This window comes from Mya arenaria, chromosome 8 (genome assembly GCF_026914265.1).
Source record: "Mya arenaria isolate MELC-2E11 chromosome 8, ASM2691426v1".
Lineage (NCBI taxonomy): Eukaryota > Metazoa > Mollusca > Bivalvia > Myida > Myidae > Mya > Mya arenaria.
Window position 1 is genome coordinate 67,651,856 of NC_069129.1, and position 13,940 is coordinate 67,665,795.

General features: G+C 35.9%; 1 protein-coding gene across 1 annotated transcript; it reads right to left on the reverse strand.

The window, feature by feature from the left end:
- Positions 1-1,343: 1,343 nt before the first annotated feature.
- LOC128244504 (uncharacterized) lies at positions 1,344-11,858 on the reverse strand. Its single transcript, XM_052962505.1, has 11 exons — positions 11,747-11,858; positions 11,355-11,448; positions 11,007-11,105; positions 10,600-10,688; positions 9,704-9,758; positions 8,689-9,070; positions 8,220-8,308; positions 7,646-7,880; positions 7,084-7,328; positions 6,693-6,820; positions 1,344-1,440 (listed from the first exon to the last, which is right to left on the reverse strand). Exons 6-11 carry the CDS (start codon positions 9,005-9,007, stop codon positions 1,344-1,346), a joined length of 1,113 nt encoding a protein of 370 aa, XP_052818465.1. The 5' UTR covers positions 9,008-9,070; positions 9,704-9,758; positions 10,600-10,688; positions 11,007-11,105; positions 11,355-11,448; positions 11,747-11,858.
- Positions 11,859-13,940: the final 2,082 nt, after the last annotated feature.

Below are 13,940 nucleotides of genomic sequence, written 5' to 3' on the forward strand. Positions count from 1 at the left end.
TACAAACTTTCTTGCTTAACCATGGGTAGTAACCAGGCTCCTTTGTGGGATGGTGCTAATCAGAATTGCAGAGTTGAAATGCAGTATACCATAAATATTCCACCTCTTACTCGGAAAATGATCACCGTAAGGATTCCCCAGAAACGGCATTTAACTGAACTTGGATATGTAGAGCCTTCCACTGATCCCTTGGCAAAAAGTGAAATATGTGTCATCGGGGGCATTGTTGATACAACATCTGATACACTGACTATGAATCTTTTGAACTATGGTAACAAAGAAATAACAATTTATAAAAAACACTGGTTTAGGTACATGTGTGTCATATTCAGAGTCTGACAATGATTACGACCGAGTTGCTACTGTGCATGAGACCAGACCAAAACAACTACATTTCCAGTCCATCTTACTGAACTTTATGAAAGCAGTTCAAAACATTTGTCTGATCTAGAAAAGCAAGGCCTTTATAAGCTCAAACCGTCCAAGTGTGTTCCGTTTCAAAAACAATTCAATAGTAGCTCTTAACTGGTCTCTAGATAACATAAAGACACAACAACACGCCGATGCTTCAATAGGTCCAATCATTTCTCACCTGTAAGTCTCAAGCACCAGACCATTATGGCAAAACTTTATGGGGGATCTCGTACAACTAAAACGTTGTGGCGAATGTGGGATCGCCTCTCTCTTAGTGACGGATGTCTTTTCCGTTCTTGGCATGGAGACGACAACCATGAACATCTTCAACTCATTGTTCAAGAACAACGTCGTGCAGATGTCCTGCACTACATACCTTCATCCGCACATCTGTTTGCTAAGATACAACTTTTCTATTTGCCCGGCATGAAGAGAGTTGTTGTGAGTTATTGTTCCAGCTGCCACCAGTGTGCTGCACGCAAGCCTGCAAAACCGTCCAAATCGCCAATGGGTTCCGTGAACACCATAGCCCCTTTCGAACGTTGTGCAGTTTTTCGGTCCATTACCCCGTTCAAGAAATGGGAATGCATTTGTTCTGGTCATCTGTTACTGTTTCACCCGCTACACTGAGGCAATAGCACTACCAAACCAGTTATCTGAAACTAAAGCAAGATCATTTGTAAATGATTATGTGTCTCGATTTGGCAAATCAATAGTGACAGTGGACAAACTTTGTTTCAAAGTATTTTGAAGACATGTGCAAACTTTTGGAAATGGATCATATGAAATCTACAGCCCTGAATCCCCAATCTAATGGGACTGTTGAGCGTTTTAACAGAAATCTTGGGATCATGTTAAGCATGTACTGCAATTCTAACGAGCGAACATGGGATGAATATTTACCTCAGGTAATGATGGCCTATAGGTCATCACAACATGTCAGCACCGGTCAAACGCCAAACAGGATGGTGTTCGGCCATGACTTTGTCCTCCCACTTCAAACCTGTGTTGGACTCCCGCCAAATCCTGAAACAGGAAGAGACATTCCTCAATCTTCGAATGAGTACGTCGCTAACCTACGAGAACAACTTGGAAGTTATACACGACACTGCTCGTAGAGTTTTGAAAAAGAAGACACAATACCGAATAAGACACTATGATTTTAATGCGAAAAAGCGGGCATTCAAGCCCGGAGATCCAGTATGGTTACATGACACAACAAAGAGACCAGGAGTGTGCAGTAAACTATCTCCACGTTGGAAAGGTCCTTTTTTGGTCATAAAGAAAATCGATGACTTGATCTATTTAGTAAAAAATCACATGTCAAGCCAGCCAGTGTTGTTTACATTGACCGACTCTCATTGTATAAAGGTTCCAGTTTCCCGTCATGGTTGACATCAGCTCGCGAATCGATGGCTACAACATCGTCCCAGTAGACAACTGAGTCACTTTTTTATTTCCTTGTATCATTTCAAACACATATACAACTCACACTGTTCTTCATGAGGTGATTACAAAAGAAACTACAACAATAACAACAGCATCAACAACGTGTAGTACATTTGCAAAATATAGCGTAATGTTCAGCTTATATAGTAGATTCCCAGAGATGGATGTAAGTATATGGCGTTTAAACTAAAGCGTGCGCGTACGTTCGTAAAAAGGGGCCCCTTCTAGAAGTTATCAGGGTGAATTGATCACCTAACCGCGATTTACTTTCTTCGTTTGTTGCATCGGTGATCATATGCTAAGATCACGGGATGATAGTGTTGAGAACGCTGACTTTAGAGAACATCTGTAATGAGATATACTATCGCCGCTAAGACAGTTGCTTGCTACTGTTATGCTGTTATGCAACTGTTATGCACTATTTGAATAAAATAATATTATAGTTGAATAATTACCTTCAACAATTCTGTTAGAGATTGTATTGTTCCGATTTCTGTATTGCGGTAAACAAAGTTGTCCAGAAGAGGAAAACCGCAGTGACAGCTGAGTTTGCTTGTGATAAATGTCCAGCAAGATTAATTGCAAAAAGAGACATTGTCAGCCATACCATCAAAATGAAACAGCGATGCGGGGGGAGTTTGCCCCTGGTGCCTGCGGCAAGATGCTAGGGAATACCGTTACCCGCAAGATCTGGCGCGACATTTCAAGGGGATGCACACAGACATCGTTGCAAGAATGTCACTAAAGACCCTAACAACGGCGAACATGATTTTCTTTCCTAGAAACCAGCAGGGCTTTCATGAAACTCAGTGTCCTCCCAACATTTGCGACGGAGGTGGCTCAATCTGATTAAAATCCTGATCTTCTGTACACGAAGATCTGACCGTCACCAGTTTCAAACCGTTTTCATTACATTTCGGATTTCCAATATCGCTAAAAATAGATCAGCCAATGAAATCGCCTGTTACGGAATGAATGTAGGCGCGATCATCAAAATGGCGATACCCATGGCTATCCGGAAAGTTGTTGGTGAAATGGAATTTATAACGGCCTTAAAACACAATCAAATGGAAGTTCTAATGGAAATACTGAACGGAAATGATTGTTTTGCAATACTGCCAACTGGGTATGGTAAATCATTGCCGTACCAAATGTTCTTACCAGTAAAAAGAGCTCTTAATCCTGAAAATCATGACACGGTGTTGGTATGCTGTCCCCTCATCTCCCTTATGGAAGACCAAGTCAGACGAGTGCAGCAGTTTGGAGTATGTTTATTTCGGGTGTCGGAGGTTTCGTCACACTACCAGTTCGTCACACTGATTTTATATAGTAAATTCAAAGAGGTTTCGTCACACTTAATTTATATGGGAGATAATAGATATTACCAATGTGTGAACAAACAATGGATAATAAATGTGCCACTGATTAGTTGTTTGCATTCATCAGTAATCAAATTAAACTCAATATTAATAATTAATATCATAATTTTTAAATGGCCAGCTGACTTATTTAATTAATCACAATCATGAAATTTCAAAGATTTTATTACCTTATAAAATATGTGTGAAATACAATATCATTAATTTGGACTATCTCTTTTTCAATAACTATGTAAAAAGTGTGACGAAACCTCTTTTGTATTACTATATAAAATCAGTGTGACGAACTGGTAGTGTGACAAAACCTCCGTAATTCTTTATTTCCATAATGGACCAATTAATTGGTCAGACATCTGTGGACTAGCTATAAAATTAAAAAAAAACATTAGAAACCAATATGTCAAATTTAAACTCGGGTGCAAGAATTTTAGTTTACTGAATTATTGAAATAAATTGTGCTTTTCAGGCACAGACCAAGACGCCAATGAGGCAATTGACGATGGGACGATCAGTGTGATATTTGCTTCACCAGAGGCACTTGCAGAAGAGTGGGTCAGGCAAATTAAAGATGTATCATTGATAGTTGTTGACGGGTGTCACACAATTTCAATGTGGTAGGTTTTGTAAAATATAATTACAATTTACAAAACAACAAGAAAGAACCTAGACTAAATGTAAACCATGTTCCTGTGTATCTGGTTATGTGAATATAATAGTGATATTTTGTCATGCACTTTATAAGCATGTGTAACATTTACAATGGTTGTGCTTTGTACATGGTATGGTATGCAAACACTTGGGAGTCTGATACAACCGATACAAATTATTTTCAGTCATTTATAACTTTTAAAGAATTCCAAGTTTTATCAGACTGACTGAATATTTACAAGACGGCATTCTTACAAAATGACTGTAATTTACAAATAACTATAAATATGTATTTTTTATTAAACAAACTTTTTTATTTATTTAGGGGTGGTCTAGATGTTGACGAGGAGAAGGCCTTTCGGAAGTATTTCCGCTATATTGGAACATTACGCTCAATATTTCCAGACGCAACAGTGTTAGCCCTGAGTGCTACTTGTACTTTGAAAATGAAAACGCAGATAATGAGCAATTTGAATCTTAGTGGAAAGGCCCGAGTTATTGAAACCTCTCCAAACAGAGCCAATATCAAATATGTTGTAAAAAGAACACCAATTGCCATTGAGGAAACCTTTTTTTGGTTAATATATAAATTGTGTGAATTGAAAAAAGACTTCCCAAGGATTTTGATATACTGTAATTCCATCAAAGATGTATGCCAACTTTTTAACTATGTTGTTACTGAAACAAATTTAATGGATCAAAATGTGGTTGAAATGTACCATTCTGAAACGCCGCAAGAAAAAAAAGAACACATTGTGCAAAATTTAGGGCTTGACTCCCAAATGAAAGTAGTTATTGCAACAACAGCTTTAGGCTTGGGTGTTGATGTCAAGAACTGCCATGGGGTGATTTTATTTGGACCACCAAAAGATGTTGTTGATCTGTTACAGGAAAGTGGACGATGTGGTCGTAATGATGAGCCCTCAGTCTGTGTTATTTTTTGTAATCGGTATCAATTAAATCATATTTCAAAAGAAGTGAAGGAAGTAATAGGTTCTGTGGAATGTAGGAGGAGGTGTTTGTTGAAAAACTTTACCAGTGAAGAGGTTGTCTCAGACCCAGCACATATGTGCTGTGATCTCTGCGTTTCTCACTGCAACTGTGGTTCCTGTACACCCCATCCCATAGAAGTTTTAGTAGGTACTTTTTCCGCTAAAGCAGAAGATGCATTGGTCAGTAGTGACAGTGATACTATTTCCTACGAATATGAATCTGATGTCAGTTTCGATGGTGGCTTTGAATGAAAATTATAAAAGACAACAAAAACATATCTTAGAATTTAAATTATAAGATTTAATTTCAAAAATGATGTAGTATCTAATAAAATACAATCATGTACTAATAGTTTGCCTCACCACATATTAAAAAACAATTGTTATAGTCAATGGCTATAATTCACTATATACCTTATGCAAGAAGAAAAATGAACAGTATAATGAATATAGCATTTTAATGAAGAATAAAGTTAAAATTAAATTATAAAATGTTGTAGATTTTATCTTGTTTAGCTTTTTATGTGAAGCACAATTAAACTTCACACAAATGTTTCATGCGCAAGAAGCAGCTCCTTTGCTCATAGGTCAAGGTCACTCTTCTGAGGTTAAAGGTCAAATTTAACCACATCCTGAGTTTTTATAGAGTTTATAATTGAATGCAGCAGAAACTAACATCTTCAGTCTGATTGTGCCTCACCACATTATGCATATTTTATATTGACCTAAAAACGTTTAATTTTAACAGGTATATATTTGATTGAATATATTTACTACAAACAGGCGTATTTTGTTGCTATTGCACCCTTGTTTACATGTACAGTTGTACTTCAAAACACAAAACGAAAAGACATTGGAAAGATTACATGTTCTTATTCCGCAAACGTCTGAATGGCAATTCTGGCTTGTGTCTGGCAATCATTACTGGCAAACCAACAAAACAGTCACTGAAAGGATTGCTGCTTTTTTGCACAATTTTACGGCAATGAAGTGTGCGGCCAGGACGAACTTCTAAACCATTAATAGACAGCAGATCTATCAAAACCTTTTTGACATCCTCCTTTTTTCATGTTAAGGTCACACTGACCTTGACCTTTGACCCACTGACCTCAAAATCAATAGGGTTCATCTGCTGGTCATGACCAATACACCTACCAAGTATGAGGTTCCTGGGTCAAAGCGTTCTCAAGTTATTGATCGGAAACCGTTTTTCATGTAAAGGTCACACTGACCTTGACCTTTGACCCACTGGCCTCAAAATCAATAGGGTTCATCTGCTGGTGATGACCAATACACATACCAAGTATGAGGTCCCTCGGTCAAAGCGTTCTCAAGTTATTGATCGGAAACCATTTGGTATTCCGACCGACCGACAGACAGACAGACAGACCGACCGACCGACCGACCGACATGTGCAAAACAATATACCCCACTTTTTTCAAAAGGGGGCATAAATATTCTTTTGCTTAAAGAACTTGTTCACTGTTATTCTTTTGATATAGAAAGTATTACTTATAATTTATAAAGACTGGCATTTTGAAGTGTAAGCAAGTATAAACCAGTGTCATATACATCTTAAGACTAAATTACACTTAGAAAAAGTTTCCTGTATAGATGTATAATATATATCTAGTAAAGGTACATACTTTAAAGAGACGAATGTATTTAAATAGTCTATTGTATATCATTTTGATATTGGCAAAAGATTTTTTCAATCAGTAACGAAGCCACAAAAATGGCTTAAAATAGCTGATTTACTCAATTTTTACTTTTATGTAAAATCTTAAGCATAAAAAATACATGAAATAACCTCCAAAAAAAAACTTCTTCAACAATCTCCCCATCCTTCTTGGGAACGTATTTCTCTGTCAAGTTTTGCAACAACCTTATGACATCTGCTGTTTTCTTTTCATCACAATCAAAAAGACCAAGAGAATACTGTAAATAAAAACAAGATATTTAACTTAAATGCTTTCAAAACATAATAAGAAATGTTTATGCTCTTTAAGTAAAATCTTCACAACGTTAATTAAGGTTTCTTCACAACAGTACAATGAAAAGTAATACAAGGTTTGCAATATATATGTATCAATTGGTATTTAAATGAATTCTTTCTAAATTAATCAAAGAAATGAACTAAAACCACATATATGACGGGATTATATGTAAAATAAATGACCTTATTAAATCACAAGATTTACCTGCGAAGTTTTCATTCCAGCTTCATTACTGTGGATATGCTCCAGATGGCCAGGGTAAATTTTCCCAAACAAATCTTCCATTTGTTTAATATTTTGGATAACAGATCTGGCCACAAGGAACGTTAGTTCTTTTTGTAGACTGTCAATGTCCCCTTCAGATGGTATAAAGTCAACGGCTGTCATGCTGTCCACTGTCCTAACAGGAGTGCCTTCTTCCTTCTTTATTACAATCCGGTCAATGACGCCTGGAAAGTATAATATTTTGTGCCATGTCTTACGTGCCCGAGAGAGGTTAAAAGTTGTCAGACAAAATAAATGCCTTGTACATATATTGGTGGGCAAATCAGATCATTCGAAAAAGGTTATTTCTAGCTATGCCAACTGTGAATCCATACTCTTTCTGTTACTTAAAAGTATGAGTTCCACAACATATAAAATTCTGTTTTTTGGCAAAATCATTAAAAATATACATGTTATGTTTCAATTGATATTTTAATGGTTACTGTAATACTCGATTAACCAAAAATAGTTTTCACTGATGTAATGGACAAAAAAATCTTACCAATAACGTTAAAAAGATGTATTGACTGTGTTGAATTTTTAGAAGTCCTGTAAGAGGGTACTATATTTTTATCCCAGTTATCGCCAACAAGTTGATATGTCATACTGTCACCCTTGCACCATTTTTCCTTCACTTCTAACAGTTTTTCATCAAGATTACTTTGCCAGGACTGCAGTTTATTTCTGACTGTCTCAGGAAAGACACATACACCTAACTTAGCCAAGCGTTTCATGTCCTGAAAAACAAGGGAACTTTTAACTTATTCATGTACATTAACAGGACATCACAGAGAATCTTGGCACCCTCTATCGAATAAGCTTTTTGAGTATCTTAATTATAACTCTTGTTCATAAACATTAGAAAATTAAGCCAGTATCCTTCTTTCAAACAAAACTTAAAAGAAAGGTGACCATGACCTTGACCTAGTCTCATCATTCTTAGTAAGCACAATTGCTGCACAAGTAAAGCACTTGGGGATCATCCTGGCCAAGTTTCATTGAAATCCTGCTTATAGTTCCAGATAGAATCAACAAATGCCAAAATATCAGGATGTTTGTGATTAAGTCTAGCTTACCTGATGTGTACACCCTCCATGAAGAAGTACCATTCCATTCAGATACTGCAATGTAGTTGCTTCCCTGTTTCGTCCATGTAATATTATACCTATTATATTATAACAATTTACAGTTGTCATACATAATAACATATTTCTTACATCAAGTAATAATAATTAAAAGAATTCAACTAGAACAAGTCAATGTCATTATGATTTAGCTCTCAATGTGTGATACAATTAGCTTTTCAGGCATAGCCATAACATAACTAAACTGCATTACCAGAGTAAGATAATACAGTACACACATTATTTGTTGTTGTATGGCAACATCTACAGTATTTTATTATATTTTAATCAAGATTGATCTCTTCAAATAGTTTAAAAAAGATGCCATATTCATATGTTATAATTATCCTTCAATCTTGTCTTACTATCTTTTATAGAATCAGACAGGATACATACAGATGGTGCGCTAATATACTCTTACCTATTGCAAAAAGGGCATGGTGAAATTCCTTGCTTGGTACTGGCATTGGGATGCTACTGGTTACCATGGATGACACAATGCGTAAAGTGTTTGGAGCTCCAAGTAATAGGTCTTGGTATAAGTGGTCCCAGGAGAATTCCATTATCCCTTCATAAGTTTTATCAGTCAATGCGAAGTCCGAGTGCCGTTTACAAATAGTTTCACATTCATTCTTTACTATCTTTGCAGCATAAGCAGCAAATTGATCTTTGCTGGTTGTTTCTAAAATCTCCATAAGTCCCTTTTCAACATTTTTTTGGTAGAATATGACTTTACACATTTTTATATGGTCTTTGTTTTCAATGACAACTGTCCTCTTTCCACTTTCATAGTATACTGTTATCTATAAATCAAATAATTAGATTTTTTAATATCATGGAAAAAAATGTGATATATCATGTTGGAGCATTTGCTTCATGTATTAGCATGACAATTAACTGAATTTAGAAATATTTGGTAGAAACTTTTATATGTAAATCAACATTTTTCCCAAGAATTGCATTAGAAAATACAAACTAATTACAAGCTAAATCTTTGAAAAAGGACTCTTAAAAATCTAAATTATCACAATGACAAGTTATTGTATCTTTTTATACACTTGAAAATTCAGATCTGCAGTATACACTGTACATTATACAGTTCCTATAACCAGACAATTGCTGTAATTTGTGTGAACACCCCTGCTAAAAATCTTTAAAAACAACATTTATTACTTTATTACAAGAATGGAACTCTTTGGAAATTAAAAGGGATCATGTAACAGCACAAAAGTTAGCTGTTTTAATCAAATTTAAAGGAAATGTTGCAATTAATGAGAAACAAAGCCTCATTTACATCAGAATCTTGTTCTTCATGAGTGAAGGTCAGGGGTCTTGATATACTGTATGTGTTAACCTTGAACAATTACTTGCTTGACAAGTAAGAAATTACTGACAAGATTTTTCACTTGACAAGCTTGACAAGATTTTTCACTTACCACCAATGGTTATTTCTTTCTGTGATACAGGGTGAACTTTAAAATCCTGGAAACTCTGCAAGGAAAATAGCATAACACAAAGATAACGTGAACTATTAACAACCTCTTACCTATTCCTTCAATGATCTAACAAATCATGCAAACAACATGCAATTAAGTTAAAGATGTCAAATAATACATTCAAAGATATAAGTTGGATAATAAAAGAGTGTTATTTACTGGTTGAAAAAATATCGTTATTCATTCTATTTTTTATAGGTAGATAAATATTTATTTGCAAGTGAGCATTATGTTCAATCATTGTACACATTTCTGATCCAAAAAGAATTAATACTGTCAGTAAATCATAATAATGACAGATTTCAATAAATAAAATTTGACATCTTTAGCTTGCATTGTCAATAAATCAAAGGAAGAAACCAAGACAGGGTTTCTATTTTTAATAACTCAATATTTTTTTAAAGTGTGGTCTAACAAAATACTGTACAAAAAATTGAAAGATACATATTACTATTACGCATTGAAATTCTCAGGCTGGCTGCCAAAGGTTTTTAAATACTTTATGAAACAAATCAGCTAGTATATTTGTTTTCTATCATAAGTGTATCCAAATATGGAATAACATGTAATACAATATTTAGTTAGACCACCTGTAATGAAAATTGAAAGAAAAAAAACAGGGTTCAACTTCAAACTGAACTTTAGCCTTTTACAGGTGACCCTTGTAAGAAACTACTTAATTATTTTTTTGTTTTCCATTTCAGAATTATATAAATATACCATCATATTGACGCCAAACAGTTATTATCTGCATAATTAGTCGTTAACATTTGATAAACAAACAAGGGTCTCTGCATAAGCTTAACAATGCAACAATTAATTTGTCCTTTCTTTACCTCTACTTTGGGTCCTTTTTTATCAGTTGCTTGTCCAGAGACAGGGGAGAACAGCGACTTTCTTGCTTTCGTTTGCTTGTCGGATGTTTCTGTAAAGAAGTTACTATGTACGTTTGTATTTGTGGAAACTTCTTTTTAAATCTAGATATTAAGTAACACTTAATAACTAAATTTGCACTGTTGTATTTCCTTTGATAAAAACATAACTGGTAATCATTTCATTAACAAAGCAAAAATATTCTTTTTTCAATTAAGTACAAAAAATATAACATAAATTCGAACAAAATACTGCTTATATGAAACTGTTGAAGAATCTAGTTAGGCTAAACAAGTCAGTCGCTCTTCACTTAATCTCTCAATAGAAAGAAAGTATCTTTTTTTCTATGGACTTGAGATAAAAAACTTACCTGTAATAACATTTGGGATGTTTGGTTGTTCTGAAATGGCTGGCAATATAGGTCTGTGAAACTGCAGCAATGCCTCAGTTGTTGTTGCCATCTGCCTTACTGCAAAAAACATAAGCAAATTAACTAAACTACACAATTTATAATAGTACATGTATAAATTATTAGTGTTCACCTTTGAAATTTGTAAACATTTAAAAAACATAAATTTAAACCAAACGATTGTGAATATACTGTTACATGTAGCCTAGGTCTATCTTCTTACACAAAAGACTCAATGACTTCCATGCACACTTAAAACATTCTACGAACATTTAACTATTGCATCTCTTTGTGCAAAACTTTACACACCTGCATTATCACCAGTTGAAAGCTGTGTACATGTGTTGCCCGACGGCTCTTGCAGAACATTGCCTGATTTTCCATATGGACTGATAATCATGGTCTGAAAAATGTGATTGATTTAAACATATATAGTGTATTTGAATATTTTGACATGAAACATAAAAAATTTAAAAAGGGTCTTTATGAAATAAAAAGATGATAATTTTTTTAATTTTTTTGTAAGTAGGTACTAGTAGCTTTCTCATTTAAAAGTACTGTTTATGCTAGTAATCCGAGCACATCTTGTCATGACAGTCAAGTGGTGATGCCATTTGAAATTTTGAGAGGAAATTAAAAGTATGTTTTATAAGAATAGGGGAAATCTATAAACAATATTCTACTAGGCGGTAGGGCGGCACCTTGTTGGAAAGGGGGTTGCAGTGGTCCAGAGGTTTCAAAATCATGATTTCCAGGGTTTAAAGCCCAGCTCCGTCTGAAATTAAATTAAAGAATGCTTTTTCATTGTTCCCCATTTGCCAGGCTTTCGGATGAGGCTTTAAACTGGGGTCTTCTGCTAGACTTAAATCAGTTTCTGGGTGTTAAACCAAAAATTGTCTGAAAACAAAACACTGGCAAGCCACTGTTCATGTAATTTTGTTTGAACAATGGATTAAACACAACTTTCTTCAATTTTTCTTAAATTCATCTAGTTACCTACCTGTAACTCCGATGCACTTTTCAATTTTGTTTTAGGCCACAGTTGCACTTTAGGACTGAATACTTTTTTCATAGGTTGTTGTGTTGTACTGGAACTTGAAGGGGACCACAGCAGACGTTTCACAGTTAATTTACGACTATAACCAATGGATTCGTTGAGGGTCTGTTTAATAATTTGCAATTTTTCAACTACCCCTTTCACCAGTCGATTGCACTTAATGCAAATCCCAGTAGCATCTGTTGAGGTCAGGTCCATATCAATAACTAAATGCAGATCATCAACTGTTTGTTTCGTTATTTTCAATTTTTTGTTCATGTTCACGCTCGTTTTTATTTTTCTGCCAGAAGGCGTTATTTCAACATTACAAAACACCATCCCACACAAAACACATCGATCTTGCAAATGATGTTTCTTCGGCGTGGAAACTGTCAACTCTGCCATTTTGTACAGTTACAGTAAACCAAATATTTAATGTTGGTGATGAGATCTTTTCACGTAAGGTCTAGGGCGAGATATTGGCAAACAAATCAAACAAAACAATGAAATACTTTCACGATCTTGACATGGCGATTTCACAGACGGTGTGTGTGAGAATTACACGTTGTAAAAATTACGCACTAAAAATTCGGAAATTCCAGCGATAAAAATAGAAACTTTCGACTTCTACTTTCGTTTTCGCTATATGAAAGCTAGGCGTTGATTGGTTAATGGTTACGTCACGCGATGGTGATCTCCAATTGGTGCCGGTCAGATCCCCATGCACAGCAATATAGGGGATATGATTTTAATCAGATTGGAGGTGGCTGAATTTGCAATAAAACAGAAGGAGCTCTGGTGCAAAGGCAGATCACCACTATTTGCTCAATGGCAGGAGGGATGGAACGCTTTGAACTCATCAGCATTATCATATGACAGGAAACGGCAACACGAAGACATAGAAATTCTACACCTCCTGATCAAAAGCACTGATTCACGGGTCTACTTCTCCAGCGGAGATGCCAAATTCAGGGACACATAGGTAAAAGATCCCAAGTTGACTGCAACCTTATTCCAAACAATGATTTCTTTGCCATCCTACAATGTCCCGCGTGGGATTGTGTGGGTACGCGCGGATGACATGGACACCCTATCAGAAGATCTGGCACTCAAATTAGGCATTCCAACCAACGCACTACAGAACATTTATACATGTCAGCAAGCTATTTAAACCCGATACCAACACACAGACTGCTTCTATACCAACAAATTCAACAACCATTTCCCATCCGCTCCACTTACTTCACAGTTAATGAATACAGACCTCTGCTTGTCAGAGTCCCCTTCTACATCACCAATAAGGTCACCCATACCAATATCGTTCACGGATGATGAGTATGACCCCGAATTCCCGTCTTTCCTGGAGAGCAAATGTGATTAATCCCCAGATGGTTCCCCCTCCACTATCACCAAATTGGCATGGACAATCTCTTCAATATACCTCCAGCCTCAGAGAACACCTCTTCATCAGTGCACTTTGCCAATAATTCCACTCCTGTTACTGCTCCTGAAAGGACTGGCATCATACCCACCAACAACAACGCAATTATTTCAAGAGTCTCTCCTTCAACCAACGACTCTATCCCCACACTTGACCACATGACTTCAACTGATACGACTTCCAACAGTTCCTTCAACAGACACCACATCCACACTTATCCCCTCTCCATGTGACGCTCTGCCAAGTAACACTTATCCTTCAACCAACGACGCTGTTCGCACACTTGACTTTTTGACTTCAACTACACCCCAACAGATTTGAATTCAACTTCCACTGGTTTGACTGGATGGAAGCTCATGACACCTGATATGAAACTGTTTGTTGTTAAATGGGCAGCTATATCATTGGAAGGAGTGTG

Coding starts and splice junctions, on each gene's coding strand:
- LOC128244504 (XM_052962505.1), bottom strand. CDS start 9,007: ATGTGTAAAGTCATATTCTACCAAAAAAATGTTGAAAAGGGACTTATG. Junction 8,309..8,688: donor CCATGCCCTTTTTGCAATAG/GTAAGAGTATAT, acceptor ATAATATAATAG/GTATAATATTACATGGACGA. Junction 7,881..8,219: donor ATGGAGGGTGTACACATCAG/GTAAGCTAGACT, acceptor CTTGTTTTTCAG/GACATGAAACGCTTGGCTAA.